At 40.4% G+C, this 27,268-nt stretch overlaps 1 protein-coding gene across 1 annotated transcript; it reads left to right on the forward strand.

The window, feature by feature from the left end:
• The first annotated feature begins 10 nt into the window (after nucleotides 1-10).
• Nucleotides 11-27,268, forward strand: CFI (complement factor I). Its single transcript, XM_032784621.2, has 15 exons — nucleotides 11-515; nucleotides 1,926-2,223; nucleotides 2,689-2,842; nucleotides 4,425-4,606; nucleotides 5,701-5,811; nucleotides 7,817-7,930; nucleotides 9,266-9,295; nucleotides 9,478-9,507; nucleotides 10,902-10,940; nucleotides 15,884-15,922; nucleotides 17,881-17,984; nucleotides 19,801-19,907; nucleotides 22,408-22,685; nucleotides 24,429-24,530; nucleotides 26,822-27,268. Exons 1-15 carry the CDS (start codon nucleotides 459-461, stop codon nucleotides 27,037-27,039), a joined length of 1,863 nt encoding a protein of 620 aa, XP_032640512.1. The 5' UTR covers nucleotides 11-458; the 3' UTR covers nucleotides 27,040-27,268.

Raw genomic sequence — 27,268 nt, forward strand, 5'->3', positions numbered from 1 at the left:
CAGTACTCAGTACATCCTGGTGTTCCTGCTTTTTGTCTGTTATGATCCAGGATAACTCAAAGGAGGCACATACATAAACAAATAAGTAGTGTGGGAGCAATGGAAGCAGCCTGAGCATTTCAGTGGTATTCTTTGGCAAAAGTCAGCAGTGGGACCAATGATTGTGAATTAGGGCACAGAAAAATAAACTACTAATAGGAACCTCCTTTTAATGATTTACTTTGAAGACTTTACTTTTGTTATCTTGTATTGCAGTTACGGTAAAAAACATTAGATTGAGGCAGGATCCTTATGAACAGTTCAAAATTATCTGTAAATCTGGAGGTTCTTGCACTTTATTTCTAAACAACCGTTTTAAATATGTTACTAATGGTTAAAAATTAATCACAGACAAATAACTAAGGCTAAAAAGAATCAGACACAGAGAACTTCCTCTAGCTAGAGAAAAACTCTTCATCATGAAAGTATTACTAGTTCTCTTGGTTTTTTCATGCTGCTTCTTTTGTGGATTACAGGTAAGAATTTATTTTAAATAAGGTGATTCCTCTGTTAAGTTTTTCTAAATAATAACTGGTGAAAATATTTTATTTTAAAATGTTTTCCTATAATGGTACCAGTGCAGTTATTTTAATCTAAACTTGAATACTTGAAATGTGACATGCATTTTTATTTCATGTAATTACTGTAATTAGGAATGTATGTCAGTAGGCTTCTGAAAAGGAGGCTTTAGAAAAAAATTACTGCAATTATAGTCTCAGGCCCAGTCCTGCAAGGAGTTCTGAAGGGGTTCAGGGGTCTGCCTACCCTGATTCGGTTGCAGGATTGGAACCCTAAAGAATCAAATCCTGCTGTCCTCATTCAGTTTATACTCAGGCAAAACTTAACAGTGGAGTAATGGGAGTTATGCCAGAATAAGAACTGCAGGATCCGGCTCTTAGTTTTGTCTGTACATTTAGAGGAATAATTAATTTAACTGAATTAATTACTAGGCTGAGAATAGCAGGAAGTATATAATATGATTAAAAAACAGGGTAAAGTTTTTGGATGAAATCCTGACCCCTCTGAAGTCAACAACAAAACATTCATCAGCTTCAATGGGGTCAGGATTTCACTCTTAGTACTTTAGACTTGAGTTGTATTGATTTAATGGACACATTCAAGGTTGATAGTCCCTTTGGTTTATCTTTTTTTCTGTATGCAAATTCCCTACATCCAACTTTTATCCTTCAACATTCTTTTTTTCTTAAATAACAACAAGCCAATAAAAGCACTTTCTTTGCGATGAAATCATGGGCTTTGCATTTTCATAAGGGGTTGTTATAAATAATTATCACTTCATTCGACCTAAATCAAATAAAAAAGTTAAGTGTAGATTCATGTTTCTTTCTTTATTGTTTGCTTACCTGTGGCTCTTCAAAAATATTTGCAAGTTACTTTTAAAATTGATCAAGATTAGGCCAGTAAGAACATCTGTTTTTAAGCATCCAGCTGCAGACTTTTTAATTACAATTTACTGTAAATCCCCCTGTCTACAACACTAGTATTTGAGTTTGTTTAAAACTTCTATAATCTGCTGTGCTGAAAAGTCAAGGACTGGTTGAAGGAAATCAGAAAGAGCAGAGCTCATCCTGCATGAAATGTCCAGAAGGAAAGAGAAGAGGGATAATCGAACCCTAGAAAAATAAGAAATAAGAAAGGTGGAGTGATCAAGGATACTACTGCAAACACCTAAAGTGAAACATCTCACTGTTGCACACGAAAGACAATAAATGCACAAGGAATAAGCTAGTGATGGGCCTGATCTAACACCCAATTGGAATCAATGGAGGGACTTCCCATTGTTTTCAGTTGGCATTGGACTGGGCCCTATATACCATCTTATTTGCTACTTAATCTTATTTGATTTTTTATTTCATGTCTTGCAGCACAGAGCCTCTGAAGGTGAAGAGCTATTTCAGTCAGATCAGCAAGAGACATTCCTAATAAAAGAATGCGTAAATAATAAGTACACGGATAACACTTGTAAGAAAGTTTTCTGTCACCCATGGCAGAGATGTGTTGGAGGAAGTTGTATTTGCAAGCTTCCCTACCAATGCCCAAAGAATGTCACCTTGGTTTGTTCTACCAGTGGAAGGACATTCCATAATTATTGTCAGCTAAAGGCCTATGAATGCCAGCACCCACAAGAGAAGTTTATGAGTAAGGCAAAGTGCACACTTTCAGGTATTGAAATATCCTTTTCCAAAACTATATCAGTCACTGTTAGGTGGACAGTGAATGCTTAACTCTTTACTCTCAGAGAGCCTGGTCATTTATTTGTAAATGTTTAATTGTAAAATGTGAAGCGGCAAAAGAAAAGTAATTAAAAGTAGGCAGTATTTGTTCATACTCATAAAAAAATCAAATAATTTGACAGACCCATCTACCGTACATGCACTTCTGTTCCTGGCAGCCAGTCCTGGAGAAGCTGTGATATATTGAGGTGAAGTGACTGGCCCAAGATCACAAAGTCAGTCAGCAGAAGAGTCAGAAATAGTACCCAAGGACTTGGTTCCCAATCTAGTGCCCTATCCACTGTTGCATTTCCAGTCCATATGAATGTTAGTTATCTACAGTTCTAAAATAATGACATTTATTGCTTTGGTTGTCTTTCATCTGATACACTACAAATCTGCAATTTTTTTTTAGAAAAATTTGAAGTTTCTTTGGACGATGCAGATTCACAATCAGAGGGTCTTATTCAAGTAAAGCTTGTGAATCATACTGAGAAGTTATTTATATGTAACAGTGAGTGGAGTATGAATGAAGCAAATGTTGTCTGCAGACATCTTGGTTATAAAAAGTAAGTTTTTTTGTGTGTAGGGGGTTCATATAGATAATCACAATGTTTATGAAAATGCACTCCTGCTTTCTTGTGGCTCAGCTGTGGACAGTTATGTGATTGGACAGTCATGGAGAGTGTATCTACTGTAATCTTCTCATAAAGACTATGTAAAAGCCAAGAGATTTCTATCCTGATAATCTAATATATTATGAATAATTGTTACACACTTTATATTCAAATCATAAGCATTTTTATTTAAAATACCGTTAACTGCGGGCTAGATTGGGAATTTTCTCTCACCCTATGTTAGGGACAATTTGCAAATGTGCCAACCCAGAAAGAGCTCTGGGAAATAATTGTAACTGAGAGAGGAAATAATTTACTGCAGCCCTTTACAGGGCACAGCTTACTTCTCCCACTCCTGCCAGCTATGCTCCACTGGTCAAAATATTGGGGGCTGGAGTCAGACCTCCATCCACTCCCTGCCCTCTCCACCACCATCCAGCCCACTTTGTCACAGGGCAAAGGAGCAGCTCTACAGAGTTTGTTTTCCACTCTGTGCCCAGACTCATGATCTTGGTTATCCAGGCAGAGACATATAAGGAGCCAGCCTTACTCTCCTGCACTCCCTTACATGGCCATGTAGTGCCAAGTGACAATCTAAACGTGTGAGGGCTGGACATCTTGCTGGAGTGCCCTACATCATCCCTGTGAGACTGGGGTTTAATTCTCTGTCCTGGTCTTTAACTCCTCAGACAGCAGGGGCTGAGCCTTGTGCCGAGATGGAGCACTCAGTCTTAGATGGGGCTTACATGCCTGACATAGTCATAGACTTTCTGGTTCCTTATTTACTTGATGTAGATTTCTTGCATGAATGATAGGGCACTAATAAAGTAAAAATACGGATACAAATGAGATGAATAGGGTAATTAATTTGGAACAAGAGCAAAGTTGCAGGATGTTTTTAAAGACATCTTTGTTGTTACCGTTCTGTTGGTCAGGAAAATTGGACAATTTGGGGGAACTCTGGCAGTAACTAAGGTTTACAACTCATTCTTACTAAGGGCATGATCCAGCAATACCCTTAGCACTATGAACCTGTAATGACTTTAATGGGAATTGAGGGTGCTTAGTATCATGCAGGATGTTCCCAAAATTCTGCATCATTAGAATTCACTCACAAATAAAGGCCTGACCTACACATTGTTCCACATGAGCAGACCCCTGTGGCTATGCAGAGACCCAGATATTTAGGTGCCTAACTTCTACTGAAATCAATGGGAGTTAGACACCTAAATACATTTCAGGATCTGGCCCCCACTGACTTTGATGGAGCTACACACAGGCACACTCTGAGGAATGATTTGCAGGATGACGGCCTCATTTTGTTTCCAAAAAACTCATGCAGTGTGCCTACCTAGCACCTTTTTTATGTTCTCAGGAGTTGATGTGTGTTCATTTTTCTCACCTATGTCCTAAACACCTTTACCTCCATGGTACAGGAGGGGAATCAAGTCACTGCTACACAGTAACTGAATATGGATAAATCTCTGTGCAAAGATAATATATTTTGATTTTTTTTTTATTTGCATCTTCATAGAGGAGCTAAACATCACAACAAGAAATTTGAAGTCCCAGAATCTGCCTTAACTTCATCTAAATGTCTTCATACTACTTGCAGAGGGCTAGAGACTAGTCTTGCGGAATGTACTTTAATCGAGAGACGAAATATTAATAATAACAAGGATTTTGCTAGTGTTGTATGCCATAATGAAGATAGAGGTTGGTAAAATATGTGTCTTTTTTTAAACACTCTACTTAGGGTTTTTCAGTTTAAACACAGCATCCAATTAAGAAGTTGCATTCTAGCCTATCAAGTATGGTACCCACAGGCACCGGGGCTTCTAACTGTAGTCACATTTTATAGTCTTTAAAATAATTTTCAGCCTTTAGTTAGTTCAACAGGGAAAAGAATTCATCTTCTTTCATAAAATATTTGGAGTAAAATTTCACAAAACATAGCAAAATGTTGTGCCTGCAACTTCCTTCCCCCTCCAAGCCTAGCAAAGGCCCTGAAGCTGAAGAAACGTTTCTTAAAATCCTTCTCTTGGGCAACTTGCGCCATCTCTAGTAAATCCTGTCTTTCCCTGATCAGCTGGAGGGGTGGCCAGTGGGATCCTTCTAGCCATCACTCTGTCCAGGATGACAGTCTAATGCATTTCAGAACATTTAAGAACCCAGTAGCCTGGTACCAGCCAAGAGCCTGATTATGTGAATTGCTAGTGCTTCTGCAAAGTGCTCAGTACCTTGTAGCACTGGTCCCAATTTAATTCCTGCATTGGTGTAAACTAAACCTTGTTTTTGTTTAAAACATTTCATAGTTTTATATTCTACGTGATGAAATTGACAATAATTGAGCTTTGTTTGGCTGCTCTGGTAGCATCAGTGGGAGATGCATCTGGTCAAAGGAGGGGTACAGATAGAGCTTCTCTGTCTTTGATCCAATGGCAAAAGCAAAGTGTAGAGACACCTAAAATACTATGACTATCCTTCCAGAAGAAGAGTGTACACCACATTACTCACGTGCACCACCGAGCAGTGGGTCTGAAATGGCATCTCCATCTTAGTCCTTAACAAAGAGAAAGGAAGATCCCTTTTGCCAAGTTGCTGGAAGTTGGATGGGGAAAAAGAAAAAGCTATGTTGAGGATCTGATGCAAAACCTATTGAAATAAAGGAAAAGATTCCTGGGCTTTGGATCTGGCCCTAAGAAGGCTGTGGCCTAACTGTTGGAAAAATAAAACAAACAATTTTTTTCCTTGTATGTTTCTGATATAGAAAGTTAAATAAGAACTTTATTTTTCTTCCTGTTTTTCAGAATGTTTAACAAATGAATTCCAATGTGTCAATGAGAAATGCATTCCTTTACATGAAACCTGTAATGGAATCAATGACTGCGGAGACCTAAGTGATGAATTGTGTTGTAAAGGTAATAGTAATTCTCCCTTCTAAAGTGTCTCATAGTTATGTACAGTAATACAATAGAAAACTTTCAAACAATCCTTAAAGTTGTAAGGTAATATCAGTCCATTTCAATCTCATTGAGGAAAAGGTCTTTCAGCTTTCTAAGGTGACGATACTACAGCTTCATTATTAGTTACACAAGAAAAGTTAGGCACCAGTTAACTTCTTGAATCATGTGGATGATCTATTAGTATTAAGAGAATAAAGGTTTTTAGGAAACTTTTAGTATAACAGTTTACTATTTAATATAAAGAATCATAAACCAAGGAAAAAGTGTGGCTAGTTGGACTGAAAATGAATTACTACAGATGGGCAAATAATAAATAATTCAACAAGTTTACATGTTTTTTCTGTTAGCAAATTGTCCATAAAGCCAATTAAGATTTTCTCAAAGTTATTACTTATAATAAATTATTCATAAAATAATATCTTTGTCTTTAACTTGTTCCTGAACAGTCACTGTGTTCAGTATTTAAAATTCCATCTGTTTTGACTGGAAACAGGGAACAGTGATCAGACTGGATGAGCATACATTTAGAAATTGGATTTCAGATGCCAGAACTCATGATTACAAATTCAAAATTCTCCTTCCCCAAATAATGTTGATTTTGCTGTTTTGGTGATTGTTCCTGGCAGTAAATTCATTTGCATGACTATTCCCAGAAAGTAAACAAAAAAGAGGTTCAAACATAGTCAAAGGTAATTTTTTAATAAAAATCTAACATATATACATGGATTTTTTAAAGTATTTGCCAATCTCAGTTATTACTTTTTATTTTTATCATAGCACCCAAAGTGCGCTTACTAACAGTAAGATGTGTGAAGGCAAGGTCTCTGTCCTGACATTCTTACAATGTACATAACATTTGCACAGAAAGTGTAGATAAAAATCTGATTTTTCTAAGTGTCATTAACAAAATCTCACCCTTTCACATGGTATTTAAATTATATTTACAATACTGACATCAAGTTTCTAAAGTTCAAAGATGATACTAAATTACGGAACACCTGAGGAACAGACCTCTTGACCCCAAAGTTTGTGCATGAAAGGATTTACTCCAAGGAGTGCTTGTTCATGTGTCTAGTGCTGTTTTTCATCAGTCTGGCCCTGATCCAAAGCCTACTGATGTCAAATCCAGTGTTCCCCAGGCCTTATACTGGTATTAACGAACCATCAGCTTTTCCATTAAATAAAAAAATCCCTGAATATGGATTTGCATGGGAGAATATAAAGAAAGTCAAGAAAACCTGGCAAAGCATTGGCTTTGCTGTTCAAAATATATCACATTTTTGTGATAATAGAGAAGAAAGCCAGATACCTGAATTTATAGGAATGTTTCACCAATAGATGAGTGCCTAACTGTAATTAAGGGCCATGGTCAATGTTTTCACAATACAAGCCTAAAGTTCAGTTCTTAATTCTATATTTAGGCACTTCCCAGTAGGATGTTCAAAAGCATTTCAGTCAATAGAACTTGTGCTCCTAAATCATGTAGGTGCCTAAATCTGGGCTTAGAAGGCTAACTTTTAGGCTCCTACTTTTGAAAATGTTGTGCCTATTCTTGTGAGATGTAGAACACTCTAAATTCCCATTGAAATCATCAAGAACACTAACAAGACTGAAAGGTGGGTTGGTGTTTGGCTCGGTTTGTGTGTGGGCAAAAGTTCTGGAAAAAACTGGTAATGGGTCATGCTCAAAAAATTTGAGAACTACAGCACTAAACTGATGAAAGCCTGAAAAATTGAAACTCTGTTTTAAAGTTGGAAAATGGGGAGTCTACAGCACTGATAGCATCCATTTTGCTTTATGTATCCATTACATATTAAAGAATATTTTACTTTTGTCATAATTGTGGCTGCATTGTAGTTAAGTTAAATTAAGTTAAAGTTAAATTAGGTCTCCTACAGTGGTGAGGTTGGTGAATCATTTGACCCCATCCCATACAAATTGAGTTCTCTTTTCATTACAGAATGCAACAACAGTTTCCATTGTAACTCCGATGTGTGTATTCCAAATAAGTACCTCTGTAACAGGGAAGTGGACTGCCTTGCAGGAGAGGATGAATCTCGAGCTCGCTGTGGAGGTTAAGCTTTCATAGATTTATCTTCTTTGTTCCAGTCAGTTTAAACTAGAGAATAAAGAATTCCTACATTTTAAAATATGCAACTGATTTGCAAAGCCAAGAAAATGCACTACTCTCCCAAAAGTTATGCAAACATTTGTAATAATGTTATGTTAATGGTTTCTATTGCATTACACCCTGTTGCTCCTCTTCCTTCTAGAGGAAGAGGAAAAGCAAGACAAGTAAGGGCCTGAGGAAACAGATCATGCCCTGGGGACCTTCACTGGAAGGGAATGTCATTTGCGTCTGGAATATTGTACCATTCCTCCCATTTTCTCCAGATTCTGCAAAGAGCCACTGGTTGTGCCAAAGATCCATGGCTGGGGAGTGGGTAGGACTGTTGGAAGTATTTCACCCCAATAGCCCCATGAGAAATCCGACTAAATATTAAATGTAACCTGTCTGTACTACCAGTCCACTCTTCAAAAAATGTTTTATTTTGTTTTAAGCTTGTTCTATTCTCTCTTGCTCTAGCTCTTACATGGTCATCTCCCTTGTCTGATTACCTCCAAATATTTTCTTGGTGGAGAACTATCCATGAGAAACTCCAGACAAATTTTGTTTTATTTAGCTAAGAGGTGAAGGAAGAGAGTCAAAATATAGTTTATATCAGAAAGCTAATCACTGCATTATTATTTGTGTTATGGTGATGTCCAAAGGGAATTGGACAGTGTGTTGCTCTATGCACTGTGCAAACATAAAGGAAGAGCTGTCCTGAAATGTATACAATGTAAATTTAAGACAAGTGAGTTTGATGGACAACAAGGAAGAGGGAGATAAGATGAAGGTAACGGAGAAATTTATGTGTTTACACAGGGTAGCCATATGCACAACTTGATGGTTCCGAATTATTTTAAAACATTGGGGTACTGAGAAGATTGTTTTGCCTGTCATCCAGCCATCATGAACTGGCTGATTTCTAGTACACTATGAAGTAGAAGTGGGGCTTTAGGAAGGATTTAAGACAGATGGTTGCATCCTTACAGATTAGTTGAGGGAGGATGTTAGAGGAGCAGCATGGAAGAAAGAACAAAGATGTTGTGGAGAAGAAGACAGATGATCAGTCCTCAAAAGTATTTGGGCACCTATCTCCATAGAAATCAATAGGAGTTAGGTGCCTGAATACTTTCACGATCTGGGCCATAGTTATTATTTGTACTGTAGTGGTTTCCACAGAATATTGGGCATCCCATTGTTCTATGCACTGTACAAACACATAGGAAGACATGTACAGGAACAATGTACAGCAAAGAAGTGTGTTCAAACTATGCTGTTGTTTTTGTGCTTTATTCTTAGGTGAGCAAAAGCCAAAGCCAGAAGTTACAGGTAAATATTTTGGTGTGCTGTTATTTATAGATTTGTGTGTGTGTGGTATTTACAGGCATTTCAGTCACTCTAGTATAATAAATATTTCTCAGTGCAGTACAAGTATGAGAGCATTTGCATGTGTGTGTCAGAAGGAGAGCAAGAATTTAATATATATTGATGGTTTTGTGTTTTATTCCCAGGGCGTTCACATTCAAAGGCTAGCATTCAAGGTAAATATTTTGAAGTCTTTATTTTTATATGCTTATTATAGACTGCCACTGTGCAAAGTTCTCCACATCAATTAGCATTTAATCGTGACCTGCAACACTACTGCTGCTATGGCACAAGACCTGCAAATGAAAGTCTCAATTATCAAAATTCCCATTTATTTCAATGTGTGTTTTATTTCGATAAAGCTGAAGGTTAAGGTCCAATTGGGAACATTTTATTTATTTCATTATGATCCAAATACCCTCAAAACCAGGCTAAAGGAGGCATGTAGCACAGAACTCAAATAATTAAACACACATAGTCTACTGAGGACTGTTATGCCAACCAGAGTGACCACAATTGATGGCATCACACCAGTCATCATGTAATGAAGTTCCCAGATCTGGCTCAATCCTGCAAATCCAATAATCTCTGGGATGGTCCCACAGACAGCATGAGGTACGGTCGGAGAACACACCCCTTTGTGTGTCAGTGGAGAGTTTGAGAGCATAGTGTGCTGGGTTTTTTTTGTCCATCCTGGAGACATTGCCAAAGCATATGCAATGTGGCTTTCAAATATAATGAATGATTGAAGGAAGGTCAGGTCTCTATGAGATTATGACATTTCACACAAAGACAAACCACTTTATGCTCAGGATTTAGCACTAACAGCACATATAGATTGCCTCTAGCCACTCCAAGTCTGCCTGCATGAGAGTCTTGGCTTCTGACCTGTATAGCAATATAGATAGTACACAAGTTTGATAGATCCCGAACTTTGTCTTAGCACAAAGACATTTTTGCACCCATTAGCAAGACATGGACGTCACACAGGAAGCAGTGAGACTTATTCATCAAAGAACATCCAGTTTGCTCTGACTGTTTGAACTCGGCTTGCAGCCTAGGGAGATAAACTCATCAGTGTGCACAAATACACCATCACAATTTAAAATAACCTTGCCATGTACTACTCCTTTGAGTGCCACAAAGCTTCCTGAGATGGGTATCACAGAATGATGATTTTTGGGGGATTCATAGTGGAGGAGGAGATTACTTGAAGGAAACCAAAAAGAAAGGGAGGAAAATATCAGTATGTAATTGTTTAGATGCAGCATGCCCCTCTAATCTTGATTAGTGGTGTATTTAGCGCATACATATGAATTAGACCACATGTTATTTGCATGCTACTTTTAAGCAGAGAAAGCCAAAGAGTGTTATATTATGTGGCACTTATATAATTTAGAAAAATATCTACTAAGAACTGGGATGAAAAAGTATTTCTAATAATGTGTGGAACAATATATTTTCATTTTTTAAAAACCTATCTTTTTAACACAAACATATGTTTAAGTGCTAGTGCAATTTAAAATGTTTATAAACATTAAACTACTAATATTCCATTATTTTATTACAGAACAAAAAGAAGACATCTCAACTTCCAGTATGGATGGAGGTCAGTTTGATTAAAGCTCCACTTCCTACCTGGTTGCCATGTCATGGGATGAACTTTCCCCAAATTCTCTTCTGATGGAGGATCATCCATGAGAAATTTTAGACCAGTTATGGTAGATTTGTTTAACAGGTGGTGAAAGAGAGTCAAATTCAGTTTATATCTGAAAGTTAGATCCACAAAGGTATTTGGGCACCTGTCTTCATGGAAATCAATGGGAATTTGGTGCCTGAATGCCTTTGAGAATCTGAGCCATAGTTATTACTGGTACTGTTGTGGTTTCCACAGAGGAATAGGTATCCCATTGTTCTAGGTATTGTACAAACACATAAGAAAACACATCTGAAGAGTTTACAGCAGAGGTCACCAACTGGTCAGTCACGATCTCCCAGTCAGTCCTAGAGGATCTCCCAGTCAATCGCAATCTCCGGCAGTGCAGTGGGGCTGCTGCTAAGACAGGCTCCCTGCCTGCTCCAGCTCCACACTGCTCCCAGAAGCAGCCAGCACAGCCCCGGAGGTTGGGGGGCTCTCCCTTCTCTCGCTGCTCCTGCCTTCAAGCACCTGGCCCACGCAGCTCCCATTGGCCGGGAATGGAGAACTGTGGCCAATGGGAGCTACAGGGATGGTGTTTGCAGTGAGCAGAGCCACATATCCCCTGCTTCCTTCAGGGGCCACAGGGGCATGCTGGCCCCTTCTAAGAGCGGCCTGGAACTGGGGTAGGCAGGGAGCCTGCCTTAGCAGCAGCCACAGTTCACTGCTGACCAGGAGCAGCCAGAGGTAAGTGCTGCCTGGCAGGAGGCCGCACCCCAACCCCCAACCCTGAGCCCCCTCCTGGAGCCAGCACCCTCTACCCCCTCATGAACCCCCTCCTGAACCCCAAGCCCCAGCCCTGAGCCCCCTCACAGAGCCAGCACCCTGTACCCCCTCCTGCATCCCAACTCCCTGCCCCAGCTCAAACCCCCCCAGCACCCCAACCTCTGCCAAGAGCCCCCTTCCACACTACGAACCCCTCGGCCCCAGCCCAGAGCCCACACCCCCTCCTGAAACCCAACCCCCTGCCCCAGCCTGGAGAAAGTGAGTGAGGGTGGGGGAAAGCGAGCAACGGAAGGGGGCAGGGATGGAGTGAGTGGGGCGGGGCACATTCTGGGTTGCCTTTAAATTCAAAAAGTGATCTTGGGCATAAAAAGGTGGGACACCACTGGTTTATAGACACATTGTTAAGACAAGTGAGTGTGACAGACAACAAGGAAGAGGGATATAGGATGAGGGTAACGGGGAGAAGTTTATGTGGTTACACAGAGTAGCTATATGCACAACTTGATCATAGAATCATAGAATATCAGGGTTGGAAGGGACCTTAGGAGGTCATCTAGTCCAATCCCCTGCTCAAAGCAGGACCAATTCCCAACTAAATCATCCCAGCCAGGGCTTGTCAAGCCTGACCTTGAAAACCTCTAAGGTTCCACCACCTCCCTAGGTAACCTACTTCATCACTCTCTGAGTGAAAAAGTTTTTCCTAATATCCAACCTAAACCTCCCCCACTACAACTTGAGACCATTACTCCTTGTTCTGTCATCAGTACCACTGAGAACAGTCTAGATCCATCCTCTTTGGAACCCCCTTTCAGGTAGTTGAAAGCAGCTATCAAATCTCCCCTTATTCTTCTCTTCTGCAGACTAAACAATCCGAGTTCCCTCAGCCTCTCCTCATATGTCATGTGCTCCAGCCCTCTAATCATTTTTGTTGCCCTCTGCTGGACTCTTTCCAATTTTCACATTTTTTGTAGTGTTGGACTCAAATATGACACGAGTATCCAGATGAGCGCTACCAATGCCAGTAGTAGGGGATGAATCACATCCTCGATCTGTGGCATGCCTCCTTTGCCAATAGTAGCCTCTGCTAACAGGCACACTGTTGACTCATATCAGCTTTCATCCACTGTAACCCCTGGTCCTTTTCTGAAGAACTGCCTTGCCTAGCCATTCGGTCACTAAGTCTGTAACGTGAATGGGATTCTTCCATGCCTAAGTGCCAGGCTCTGCCACTTGTCCTTGCTGAACCTCATCAGGTTTCTTTTGGCCCAGTCCTCTAATTTTTCTAGGTCCCTCTGTATCACTCTCCTCTCCTCTAAGTGCTTCAGAATTGATCCCTTGGGGACCTGCTCTATGATTTTTCCAGGGACTGAGGTGAGGCTGACTGGCCTGTAGTTCCCTGGATCCTCCTTCTTCCCTTTCTTAAAGATGGGTACTACAGTAGCCTTTTTCCAGTCATCTGGGACCTCCCCCGTTCACCATGAGTTTTCAAAGATAATGGTCAATGGCACCGCAATCACATCCACCAACTCCTTTAGCACCCTTGGATGCAGCGCATCCAGCCCCATGAACTTGTGCTCGTCCAGTTTTTCTAAATAGTCCCAAATCACTTCTTTCTCCACAGAGAGCTGGTCACCTTCTCCCCATACCGTGCTGCCCAGTGCAGCAGTCTGGGAGCTGACTTTGTTTATGAAGACAGAGGCAAAAAAATCACTGAGTACATTAGCTTTTTCCACATCCTCTGTCACTAGGTTGCCTCCCTCATAGGGGCCCACACTTTCCTTGACTTTCTTCTTGTTGCTAACATACCTGAAGAAACCTTCTTGTTACTCTTAACATCTCTTGCTAGCTGCAACTCCAAGTGTGATTTGGCCTTCCTGATTTCACTCCTTCGTGCCTGAGCAATATTTTTATACTCCTCCCTGGTCATTTGTCCAATCTTCCACTTCTTGTAAGCATCTTTTTCGCATTTAAGATCAGCCAAGCTGGTTGCCTGATTGATCGCCAACAATTTGATGGTGCCAAATCGTTTAAAGCATTGGGGTTTTGTGAAGGGTGTTTTGCCTGTGATCTGGCCATTATTAGCTAGCTGATTTCTAGTAAACTACAATAGAAGTAGGCCTTTAGGAAGGATTTAAAGGAGACAATTGTGTTTTTACCGATTTGTGAAGGTAGGATGTTTTCAAATGTGAGGGGCAGCACGGAGAAAAGCACAAATATGAATTTAGGAGAACAGGACAGATTAGCAGTTAGAGCAGATGGTGTAACTGGGAAACGACAAATAAGAGATAAGAGAGAATAAGTGGAGAGGACAGAATATAAGTGCTTGGATGATAAAAAGCTTGAACTTGAAGGAGTGGAAAATTGGGAGCACATCCTTCTAGCTATTAATCCTACATTTATGAATTTTATTTGTGTATAATTTGTCCAAACATTCCTATCTTTAATTGCATTTTGGATTGATAAACTGTTCTACGGTGTCTTGTCCACTGACTCATCTTTACCTGTCTTTTGTTTGGCTGTGGGTTTTGTTGTTGTGAAATAGTCTAATCAAGCCGAAGCTTCACATTCAGGTTATGCATAGTGTATTCTGAAAAGGCTATATTTCTTCTGAATAAAAACAAAAAGACTCTTGATTCATATAATCAGGGCATTTTTCCCAGCAACCATGTCTAATACAACCTTGGAAAATCGCCAACAAAATTTAGTAGCAGAGGCATAAAACACACTCACCCATCTATGAGGATGATAAAGAAATTAACAGTATTTTATTCATCCATCAATAAATAAATGATTTAGCCAAGGCAAGTAGACTTTTCCAATGCTATCTGAACATCTAGTTAAATAACTGCTTTCTGCAAAATCAGCAAAGGGTAGAGTTGGAAACTCTTTCTCACTGGAACAATGTACAGTGCAAACCAGTGTGTTCAAACTACTGATGTTTTTGTGTTTTAGCCTTACATGAGCAAAAGACAATAATAATAATAGGAGATATACCAATCTCTAGAACTGGAAGGGACCTTGAAAGGTCATTGAGTCTAGCCCCCCTGCCTTCACTAACAGGACCAAGTACTGATTTTTGCCCCACATCCCTAAGTAGCCCCCCTCAAGGATTGAATTCATAACCCTAGGTTTAGCAGGCCAATGCTCAAACCACTGAGCTATCCCTCCCCCCTTTAGACATTCCAGGCAAATATTTTTATGATCTATTATTTTATGTTTATTTACAGTCATTTCAGTCACTGCAGTATAAAAAATATTTCCCTACTCAGTGCTGTACAAGTGTGGGGAGTATTTGCGTATGTGTGTCTGTGAGAGAGAGAGAGAGAATTTGGTGTATATTGATGTTTTTGTATTTTATTCCCAGAGTGTTCATATGCAAAGGTTAAAATGCAAGATCAAAATATTTTGAAGTCTTTTTATTTTTATATACTTAATAATAGACTGTGCAAAGATCTCCATATCAACTAGCCATTTAATCTTGACCTGCAGCATTTCTGCTATTATCGTATAGGACCAACAATGAAAGCACCTTCATTTCAGCCCTTATTTAGCCAAAATCAATAATGATTTCAGTAGATGTTTTGTTTGAATAAAACTTGGAGGATCAAGACCAGTAAAGGTACTTCATAGGTGCCAAATCCCCCCATTAAGCAGGCTAAAGGAAGCATTTCACACATGACCGCACCACCTAAATATAAAATAACCCTGCTGCATGCCTTCCTTGGAGCTCCGCAAAACTTCCTGAGATGGGCGTCAGAGAATGATGTCTTTTGGGGGCCTCATAGTGGAGGAGGACCAGATGATATTACTCAAGTGAAACAAGAAAGAAAGGGAGGAAAGTGACAGCATGTAGTTAGATGCAAAATACTCACTTGAATAATGGGGTGTACATTTATTAATTGGACCACTTGTTATTTGCAGAACAGTCATGGAGAGAAGGCCAAAGAGCGTCATATTACGTGGTGATATTGTGATATACAGCAACATCCACATGGGATGAAATACGTGTTGTTTTTTACGGAAAATAACATGCTACCATTATTTTGACACAAAACCATACGTTTAAGTGCTAGGGTAACTGGAAATGTTTGTAAATATTTGGGTACTAATATTTTATTATTTTACTACAGAACAACATGTCTTCGTCCCAAATTCTAATATGGATGAAGGTAAGTTTCATTAAAACTCCCGTCTAGGTGGATACCATCTCATAGAGTGAACTTTCCAAAGCAGTCAGGCATTTTTCAACTGAGCATTTACATTGTTTATCTAAGCCAGTGGTTTTCAAACTGTGGGTCGCGACCCAGTATTGGATCGCGCAATGTAAGGCACTGGGTCACGGCGGCTCTGGTCAGCACTGCCAACTGGGCCATTAAAAGTCCCAATGGCAGTGCTGCCTGGCTAAGGCAGGCTAGTCCCTATCTGTTCTGACACCGCGCTGCGCCCCAGTTCCCGGCCAATGGGAGCTGGGGTGGGAGGAGGGAAGAGACAATGCCTGCAGGCAAGAGCCACGCGGAGCCACTTGTGCACCTCTGCCTAGGAGCTGGATTTGCTGCTGGCAGCTTCTGGGGTGCAGTGTGGTCCGTGGTGCAAGGACAGGCAGGAAGCCTGCCTTAGCACCCCGCTGTGCCGCTGACCAGGAGCCACCCAAGGTAAGCCCACACCCCAATCCCCTGCCCAGAGGCCCCCCAACCTGGAGCCCCCTCCTGCACTCCAAACCTCTCATTCCCAGCCCCACCCCACAGCCCTCACCCCAACCCTCTGCCCCAGCTCCATTAGGTCACAGGCATCAACAATTTTCTTCAACTGGGTTGCCAGGAAAAAAAGTTTGAAAATCACTGATCTAAGCTATACAAGATTTTAAAAACAAAAAGAGCCATAGGAAATTGTGGCCCTAGATTCTTTGTTACTCTTGTCCTGAACCCAGCATGCAGAGTTTCTCACAGATGTCATATTTTCAACAAAATTTTAAATCAGTCTCCAGTTTCTACTGTGTTGAATTCCTATAATTACTGAGGTAATTGTGGGCCAGATTCACTAGCAATTAGGCACCTAGGTCCAACGTTCATTGGGATTCACAAAACCCCCACTCAGTTGCCACCTAACATTCCTAAGGCCCAAATTAGTAAGGGTGTCAGGGAGAGTTGTTGTTTTGTGTTTTATTTTTTGTTTGGTTGGTTCTTTAGCCAGTGCAGATTTGCCCACAAATTGAAAAAAAAAATCAGTCTCGAGTGAGTGTTGTTGTGACCTGGCGCACGGGGTTGCGTCACACCACCACTCAAATTTGGCCTGGCCTCCCCTCCATCATGACGGAAGGGAAGCTGGTCCAAATGTGAGCAGCATTGCAACTTGTGCACCAGATCACAGCCACCAATACCTCCTCCTGCAAGAAACAGCTTCGGTGTCTAACTTCAGGAGAGTGTTCACAGCTGTGATTCCCGAGCAAAGATTGGTGCCTCCTTGTGATCTGGATTTGGATCCCAAGCTCCTTTTGAGGAGTGGAGCTCAGGCAACACCTCTCCTTGAACTTCCTAATGCAGTGGTCCCCAAACTGTGGGGAACACCCCTGTAGAGGGGTGTGGAGGAATGTTTAGGGGGGCCCATGGAGGGTGGGGAGGAGTGCCACCCAGCCCATCTCTGGGCCGGGCTGCAGCACCACTCTAGGCCGCAGCTCAACTCCGCTCCCAGACCAGCTCTGCCCTCGTTCCCTCTCTAGCCCCATTTCAGCCCCCAGCTCCACCTTTAGCCCAAGCTCCTCTGCTGAGCCAACTGTGCAGTAATGGGGCGGGGGGCGCAGACAGATTCCATTACTGGTAATTGGAGACATGACAGGAAAAGTTTGAGCAGCACTGTCCTAATGCTGGGTTAGGGAGCCCGAACTCCACCTCCCCGACTCAGCTTGCTGGCTTTTGTTGATTCCATTCTTGGGTGCCTAATTCTACCCGTGCATTGTATACTAGGCTCTGAACAGCAGGCTGTGAATTCCACTAGGTTGCAGGTGCCTAAGTCCCTGTGTGAATCTTGCCCTGAATAGCCATAGAAATCAAATTATTTAAAAAAAAACAAACTCATTTTGATTAAAATTACTGTGTTCCTTAAATGACATGCTCTTTCCTTTTTGTTAAAGAAAGGAAAACATTAAAGACCTCGTTGCCTCAGTTGAAGTGTGGTGTTACAAACCACCCAGTAACTCGACGGAAACGAATCATAGGAGGAAACACTGCTAAAAAGGTAACAACAAAAGTGACCTAGTTTGATAAGTTGTGTATGGGCATTGTTGTCTTTAGCTTTTCAGCACCTTGATGTACCAATGGAAGTATTGGCTTAAAGTATAATCAGTGCAGAAACCTAATCAGTTTGTGAGATTGCAGTTTTGAACAGAAGGGATAAGTCTACACTCAAGCTGGGGGTGTGATTCCCAGCTCAAGGAGACATAGGCCTGCTACTCGAATTGAGTTAGTATACTAAAAATTAGGGCAGCTAATTAATTGCAGTTAACTCACATGATTAACTCAAAAAAAATTATCGCAATTAATCGCACTTATAACAATAGAATACCAATTGAAGTGTATTAAATATTTTTGGATGTTTTTCTACATTTTCAATATTGATTTCAATTACAACATAGAATTCAAAGTGCACAGTGCTCACTTTATATTATTTTTATTACAAATATATGCACTGTAAAAGTGATAAAAGAAATAGTATTTTTCAGTTCCCTTCATATAAGTACTGAAGTACAAACTCTTTATCGTGAAAGTGTAACTTACAAATGCAGATTTTTTCATTACATAACTGCACTCAGAAACAAAACTGTGTAAAACTTTAGAGCCAAGTCCACTCAGTCCTACGTCTTATTCTGCCAATTGCTAAGACAAATACATTTGTTTATGTTGACGGCTGCTTATTTACAATGTCATCTGAAGGTGAGAACAGGCATTCACATGGCACTTGTAAATACCTTGCAGTGCTGGCTACAGAAGTGCCATGTGAATGCCTGTTCTGACTTTCAGGTAGCATTGTAAACAAGAAGCAGGCAGCATTATCTCCTACAAATTGTTACCAACCTTGTTTGTCTGAGTGATTGGCTGACCAGGAAGTGGGACTGAGTGGACTTGTAAGCTCTAAAATTTTACATTGTATTATTTTTTAATGCAGTTTTTTTGGTACATAAGTCTACATTTGTAAGTTCAACTTTCATGATAAAGAGATTGCACTGCTGTACTTGTATCAGGTGAACTGAAATTTTTTTGTTTTTTACAGTGCAAATATTTGTAATAAAAAATAAAGTGAGCAGTGTACACTTTGTATTCTGTGTTGTAATTGAAATTAATATATTTGAAAATGTAGTAAACATCCAAAAATATTTAAAATAAACGGTATTCTATTGTTTAACAGCGCGATTAATCGCGATTAATTTTTTTAATTGCTTAACATCCCTACATCACACAAGCATGTTCTCAGGGTGGCTAGCCCATCGTGGCACTGCAACCGCATACTATTTTTAGCACACTAGCACGATCAGAGCTAGTGTGAGTATGTCTCCTTGAGCTGGGAATCACACCCCCATCTTGAAGTGTAGACTTACCCAAAGATGTCAGGAAAAGCAATAGTTAAGGCTTGAATAGAAAGTTTATTTCTTCAAAGGAAGTTGAGTGTGTGTCACAGGATTGGCTCCAATATGCACTCTTAACTGAGATTTTTGCATTTAATTTCCCCTTTTTTTAAGATAAGAGAATAAAGATGCTAGCTGTAAAACTACTAGTAGTATTTTGAACAACTGCACAAGTTTCATACTGCACCATTTTAAAGAGATGCAAACTGTACTTTGGAGTTATGTAATGGAGCACCGCAGAGTGGGTGGCGTAGTGAAAGGACACCAGCAAAAACTGGAGAAAATAATTTAGCAGAATACTGTAGTTAGAAAGAGTATCCTGTCAAAGCAGAATTAAAACCTGCGTAATGTGCCTAATGATACAGTCACATATTATATTTGATCATATAGGGTCAGATCCTATCACATGAACCATGCAGATTTTTTTTATAGGGTGAATTCCCTTGGCAAGTGGCAATTAGAGAGGGTAGTGGTACAGTGAACTGTGGAGGAATTTATATCGGTGGCTGTTGGATTCTGACTGCTGCACATTGTGTCAGGTAAAAACCATTCTAGAAACAATTTGCTTGCAAAGTACAGAAAACATTGTATAGGTTCTTGTACTTCTCATCTGCTTTTTTGCTGACTCTCAGTTGCATAGAGGGAAAAATACAGAGTTGCACAAGTCAGCAAACCAAAAATTACTATAATGAAACAAACCAAAAACCCAGGAGAAAGTCAGCTCCTAAATTCTTACTGTCGTTGGGTAGATTCAGCCCAGTCAGTATTATCACATCAAACTTCCTCGAGCTCTCTCAGCCCCTCAGCATGTTCACTGATTCTGTCATAAAGGATTTCCAGATGGGGTCCTTCTTAATGTCTGAAAAGCCTTTCCTGCATTTTAATACTGTCTATATAGGCATTTATACAGTAAAGATCACTATGGTATCAAAATTACATAATTCCATAATCAATGGTCTTCTTATAAAGTTGAATTCTCTTTTCCTTTTCAGGAGCAAGATAAGCCAAGTGTGAGTTAAAGAAAATCTTAAGGCTATTCTGGCTTCTCCTGCATGGTTCTCATGCAAGTAGAGCAGCTTCCAGATTCTCCTAAATTACTCTTCTTTCCCTTCTTCCAAAGGCAGACAGTTGAGAGGGTTTGAGTGCTTTTTCTCTTCGTTATAGGTTATGGCAAAAGGATGGATCTTGCAATTTGTCCCAAAGGTGGTCAGGTTAGGTCTGCAATTCCTGAGGAAGGAAATTGCATAGTCTAGGGCAGGGGTCGGCAACCTTTCAGAAGTGCTGTGCCGAGTCTTCATTTATTCACTCTAATTTAAAGTTTCATGTGCCAGTAATACATTTTAACATTTTTATAAGGTCTCTTTCTATAAGTCTATAATATATAACTAAACTATTGTTGTATGTAAAGTAAATAAGGTTTTTAAAATGTTTAAGAAGCTTAATTTAAAATTAAATTAAAATGCAGAGTCCCCCGGACCTGTGGCCAGAACCCGGGCAGCGTGAGTGCCACTGAAAATCAGCTCGCGTGCTGTCTTCGGCACCTGTGCCATAGGTTGTCTACCCCTGGTCTAGGGCCTACAGCCCAAGTGACTTTGTCGCCAGCTTCCTCTAGTCTTAAAGCCCCATAATGCCTCACTCTCCCTTGGCTGCAAGTTCAATGCTGCACCTCTGAAGTGCAGCACAGACTCTCACTCCAGGAATCCAGTCTATGATTACTGCAGCTACACTGCTTGAAGCAGCATTAGTACACAGCCAGTGGAGGGGAGAGAAATCAGTAGGGGAGGTATGAAGGGGATTATGATCTACTGTGGGACATCTCTTCAGGGCATCTGCTGTTTTGGGAGCTGAATTTCCTATCTGTTCTACAGACGTGTGGGGAGAATTTGGGGAGGGGAAAACAAAAGCCTGACACATACACCTGATGAAAAATGAACAGGAAATTCCTTGAGTCAAAACTCTCCCCTTCCTTTCCCTTACATGCAGAAAAACAACTTAGGGCAAATGTAAGCTTTATATTGTCACCATTTAATTTAACTGGCAGGTTGTGCACTATAAATTCATCCATATATATTTTTAAATCCTCTTGTTCATATAATTTGTTCAGCCCAGATGCATATTTTATTTGTTTAAGATGTTATTTACTGATAAGGAAGTGTCACTGTTGATGTGCATTTATATCTAGAAGATGAAAAGATAAGGAGGTCTATGCAGTTGCTTGCTGTGATTGGTAGTGTTTCTTGGGTCATTGGTCTGACCCTGCTCTCACTGAAACCGTATGGCAGAACTCCCATGGGCTCAATGACCATAACATGTATAAATGCATGAAGACAGCTTCTGTCTCTCTCCTACATTTTACATGAAGTTCTAAATTACATAATGCATAGGTGATGCAGGAAAACAGAACCTATAGCAGAAGAATTAGAGAAGGCAGGATGTTTGGGGCTGGAGTAGTAACAGAAAAAGTCCCTGTTGCCCACATCAAAAGCAGAGCATGCATTAAAGGGCAGGTTGTAATCTTTCACTAGCCCGGGTGGGGGAGGGAGGGACAACACGAACTATTCTCTGTGTGTGCCCCTTGGGAGTGTACGTTTCCCCAAAGGGTGCACAAATGAATGGTGAGAAGGAGGTGATGGTCCCAACATTCTCTCCACTCTGGCCCAGGGAGTGGTCTGGGCATACCTCCACCAGAGAGGGGTGAGGAGAGAGAAGTCTGTACCACAGTACCTCTATGTACTGGAGCACAACCAGAGATGCACGATCCCCCTAATGTTCCCCTTGAGGCAGTGGTAACAATATATTTTGGCCTATTAAATTATTTTTCCATGTCAGATACATCACTATACAATACGTGTCCCCACATTTGATACAGTTCAGAAAGCCCTGGGCAGAGGAGTAGTAATACTTAATATGTGTATTATTATTATTATTGTTCTACAGAAATGCTGATGAATTGCTAAATGGCATAACACTTACAGCAAGCCAGGATTTACATTCGTGCTTCTATTGATTAACAAAATAAAATTGACATTTCTTTTACAGAAAAAGTCGAGTTAATCAGTATCGGATATGGACCGGAATATTAGATACAATCCTCTATAATCAAGAGATAGATACTTTTAGATTAAACCAAGTGATAATTCATGAAAACTATAATGCCTCAAATTATCGAAATGACATTGCTTTGTTGGAGATGAAAAGTAATGACAAAGGAAAACCATGCTCACTAGCATACAGCGTACCTGCCTGTGTTCCTTGGTCAGAATATTTGTTCAGATATGGATATCAATGCAAAGTTTCCGGCTGGGGACTAGCAGAAGGTATTTGATTTTTAGTTTATAATGAATTCTTTATATTATGGTAGCGCCCAAAGGCTCACATCTGGATCAGAACCTCACTGTGCTAAGTACTGTACAGACTGCTAGGAAGACACAGTCCTTGTCCCAGAGAGTTTACAATCTAAATACTTTTTAAAAAGAAACAAAACAAAAACATATGGAGAGAGGTGGGGAAGGAATACAACATACATGTAAAGTGATCAACTAAGTCATGTTAGTTAAATGTCTCTTTGTAGCATGTTTTATTTATAAACACAAAACTATAACTTTCCAATTGGTCTGGAGTGAGGAAGGCACTCAAGGTTGAAGTGAAGAGGAGGATGTTATTGTTGGAGTGAAGGGGAGGAAATACATAAAGGGAAAGCAAAACTGAATGGAACAGAGGGGAAAGAGAAAGAGGGCAAAAAACATGGTGGTAAGGAGAGCCAGGCTGAGCAGCCAAGGTACTGCAGTGATGGATGAGGGGCAGGATTAAGAAAAATTGTAAGTAAAACTCTGTATCCTGACTGATTTGCACAGATGAATGATGTATTTTGATCACTTATTTGCCAATCTGCATGGGGTAAAGACCTGGACGTGTGTCTCAGGGATCCTGAAAAGTTTGAATCTACCTATTTTTCTTTATTAGTCTTCTCGGACCTCAGACATACAGAGATGCTGCCCTGTGCTCCAGTCTTCCAAGAGGTGTAAAAACACTGGACATTTTAAATGAGCTCTCTTTTTGCCAAAGATGCGATCGTTTCCCTCATGAATTATGGCAGTTGATTAATAGCATATGGTGAATGGCATGGAAGCTACATTTAAAACTGCTACAATTATATTACCCTCTAGTAACACTCCACTTAGAAAACCAATTTCCATTTCGATCGTAAGTGGCCTGTGATTAAAACGGTACAAAAGAGACTATGCTCTATAAAATGTTGTTGAGGGACAAAAAAGCATAGTTTGTCCACAAAATAGGATGTGACTCGGTCACCTAGCAGCCCTTCTCTTGTGAAAAGAAAGAAAAGAAAAAGGATGATATAAGAGTGATCAAGAGAAAGGGGAAATAAAATAGGAAAGAAAGGAGGAAAGATTTCTGCTGCCTTGAAAAAATAATTAAACATTGAAAATACTGGAAGCTATCACAAGAGTTATCTACTCTGAACAAGATCGTGAGGATTTATGATGCTGGTCCATTTAGGAAGCCAAGATGAAGAGCTAGATTGGGAGCATGACATTTTTATCTAGAGGCCCACTGAGTGTCAGACTGAAATTGAACAAAATTAAGTCTTGAGTGTGGCCTGTATTTAGTTCCTTAAGGATTCTGATATTCCCAGATATATCTAATGTCTTCCCTTAAATGAGGTTGCCTAGATTAAGATTCCCCTCCTCACAGAAAATACAAAAGGCATTCCACCACTGTTTGTCATATTGTGTAGTCTATAAATTGCAAGCACCGACAGATAACGAGGAAACAGATAGGGGGTCGAGAACTGGGATTAGCTAAAAATGTGTTAGAAAATGTAATTGCTGTGTGTGATTCTGTAGTTAAATAGTACTGCTTTTATCTGGCTGATGTGCTTGCACTACATACATGGAGAAAATATGCATGCATTTAAATTATGTATTGTATATAACAGAATAGGTTATAGTAAGTCAGGAAAACAAGTATGAAAGTTTTGATTTGTGACAATGTATCTAAAATGCATTTCAAATTCAAAGGTTTTATTCTTTTCTTTTTAGGTTATACCAAACAATTTGTTCTTCGATGGGGCAACATTAATTTATTTCCAAACTGTTCAGATATCTATAAAGAGCGCTTTTTTAATGAAATGGAATGTGCAGGCAAGTAATTCCATCACTATTATTTCTTTCTGGTGTCATCATCAAGCCCACCTCCCTGAATATCTGAAGTCCTACCACCCAGTGCTCTCTTATAACCCTGAAATACAGTAAACTAGACACCATAGTGAAGCTCTTAGCAAAGTGGTAAGGAGCCAAAATGCTCTTGCTAGATCTGCTGTAAAGTGATGCAGACTTTTAGTACCAACCTGCATGTACAATTACACAGCTATGTTTGCAAATGCAGTTATCATGACTACATGCAATTTCTGTGATTATGCATGCAAATTTCAACATCCAATTGTGTGAGATATTTTATGTGCACAAATGGGTTACTGTCCATTGAAAATCTGGCCTTTACTGTCTTTGGCCCGGATTCAGCAAAATCCTTAAGTACATGTATAATTTAAAGCACATGAGTATTCTCATTGAATTTAATTTAACTATTGGCATGCTTAAGCACTTCGTTGGATCAGGTCATTTCCACTCATCATTCTTTGTCCCCTGGAAGACATTACCAACTTTTTAAAAAGAAGAAATCATCAAACCTGATCAGAAAGCATTAGCACTCTAGGCTACAGTTCCAAAAGCTGAAGTTAGAGCCTTGAATTCAAAATCTTAACTTCAAGCTACTAGAAGAATTGCCACAAGCTTTCTTAAACTTAATATGTAGCCAATTAATATGATAGATGTTTCTGTCCCTCCTTTAATTCAAGTAAGCAAAGGCAATGCTTAAAAAAAAAATCATGAAAAGTGGTCCATTTAAGCTGTGAGAGAATTCAGTCTGATGCCTGCAAAGTATTGGGTCCTGTGGAACTCATGTTATTTCCTAGCTCTGCCATACTTTTCAACGGATAGTACTTTTTATGTGGAAGGCAGTCACCTATTGCAGTAGGATAAAAGCCTAAGATATTAATCAAAGATGCATTTTTAGAGAACTTAATCAATTTCCTAGACATCAAGAAGAAAAGGGGCAGCTTTCTCTCCCCAAAGCAAACACAACTTTCAATATGGTTTTGGAACAGAGCACTGCTACTTGTGAGAGTATGTACCCACCAGCATGAGTAAGGGTAGCATAATCAATCAGTGTGTGGCTGGCCATCACACTTCATTGTCCATATCACAAAACACACCACCGCAATCAGCAGCAGCCAGGGCCAGCTCCAGGCACCAGCCGAGCAAGCTCGTGCTTAGGGTGGCAGATTCTACGGAGCAGCATTCTTCCCAAACCTAGGGCTGCACGGCCGCTTTTTTTTTTTTTTTTTTTAACTGCTCTGGCTGCCCTGTAGGGGGCGGCAGCATGAGGAGGGGAGCACCCTGCAGCAAACTCAGCAGGGCAGACAGCATCCTTCCCTCCCTGGCGACTGGAGCGGCACTGAGCCCTCCTGGCAGGCGGCGCGGCGGGAGGTGCCAAGTGGTGAGCACCCTGGCAGAAGCGCTGGCCGCCCCCCTTCTCTCTCTGCCCCCTGCTCCCTCCCCCACCCCTTCACTAGACCAGGCGCGCACTCTGCAGCACAGGGAATCCCCTTGCACCATGGCTCCCACCGCCCCTTGTAGGGTTTTTTTGTTTTGTTTGTTTCCCCTGCTTTGCCGGCCACGCTGTGTCCCCCCCACCCACCTGCTTTGCCACTCCAGCCGTGCCGTGTTCTACCCCCACACACACACACACACGTTTTGGTGCTCCAGCCGCGCCATTTTTTTGTTTTGTTCCCCTGCCACTTTGCTGCTCCAGCTGTGCCATGGTTTTTTTTTTAACCCTGATTTGCCGCTCCGGCTGTCCCTCCCCCACCCCCCTTCTTTTTTTCTTTTTTTCCCTTAGGGAGGCAAAAAAGCCAGAGCCGGCCCTGGCAACAGCTGGCACTTCTTGAGAAAATTCAGATGAGAGGCCACATTTTGATAGGCATGGATACGTCCCCTTATTAAGAGAACAGCAAAAGTTATTGGTAATGCTCTAGTACTGTGGTAATGATGCTGCATTATTGTATCTTCACATTCTTCACACTTGATCTATTTTTCAGAACCACTATACTCACTTAAAAAGGATGTTTGGTGCTTATTTTGGTTCATTTTCTATAGATTCTTTTGAAACAATATAAAATACAATGGACTGAATTCTGCTCTGATACTCTGGTATAAAACTTTAATTACTGTCTAGTAACTGAGTGAAGGTTATATTAGTATAATGAGGAGAATTTGGCCATCTATGATTTTTGAATATAAGTTCTGCAGTTTTCACAATAGGAAAAACATGCATATAACAAAGTTGTCTTGGTGTTTTCCCTCTTTTGCCTCAGGTACCTTTGATGGTTCCATAGATTCCTGTAAAGGTGACTCAGGAGGACCCTTGGTCTGTATGGATTCAAATAATAGGGCATACGTGTGGGGTATTGTGAGTTGGGGTGAAAACTGTGGAGTTCAAGGATACCCTGGAGTTTACACAAAAGTAGCCAAATACTTTGATTGGATTAGCCGTCATGTGGGAAGGTCCATTATTTCTCTATACAATGTGTGAAGCTTTGGGACCTAAATACTACATTTGCAGCACCTGCACACAAAAGGGAAGATTAGTTCTACTTTAGAATCAGCAGTTTTATTACGTACTTGCTCTTTTTGGCAGAAATGTTTAAACAAATATTTGAAAATGCTATTAGTGTTCTATAAATGTAATGATTCTTGTGGAAAGTGTTTTGTACTGAAATTAGTTCACTGCAAGATTCCCTAATAAATGCATGCATACTATG

Source organism: Chelonoidis abingdonii, chromosome 5, assembly GCF_003597395.2.
Source record: "Chelonoidis abingdonii isolate Lonesome George chromosome 5, CheloAbing_2.0, whole genome shotgun sequence".
Lineage (NCBI taxonomy): Eukaryota > Metazoa > Chordata > Testudines > Testudinidae > Chelonoidis > Chelonoidis abingdonii.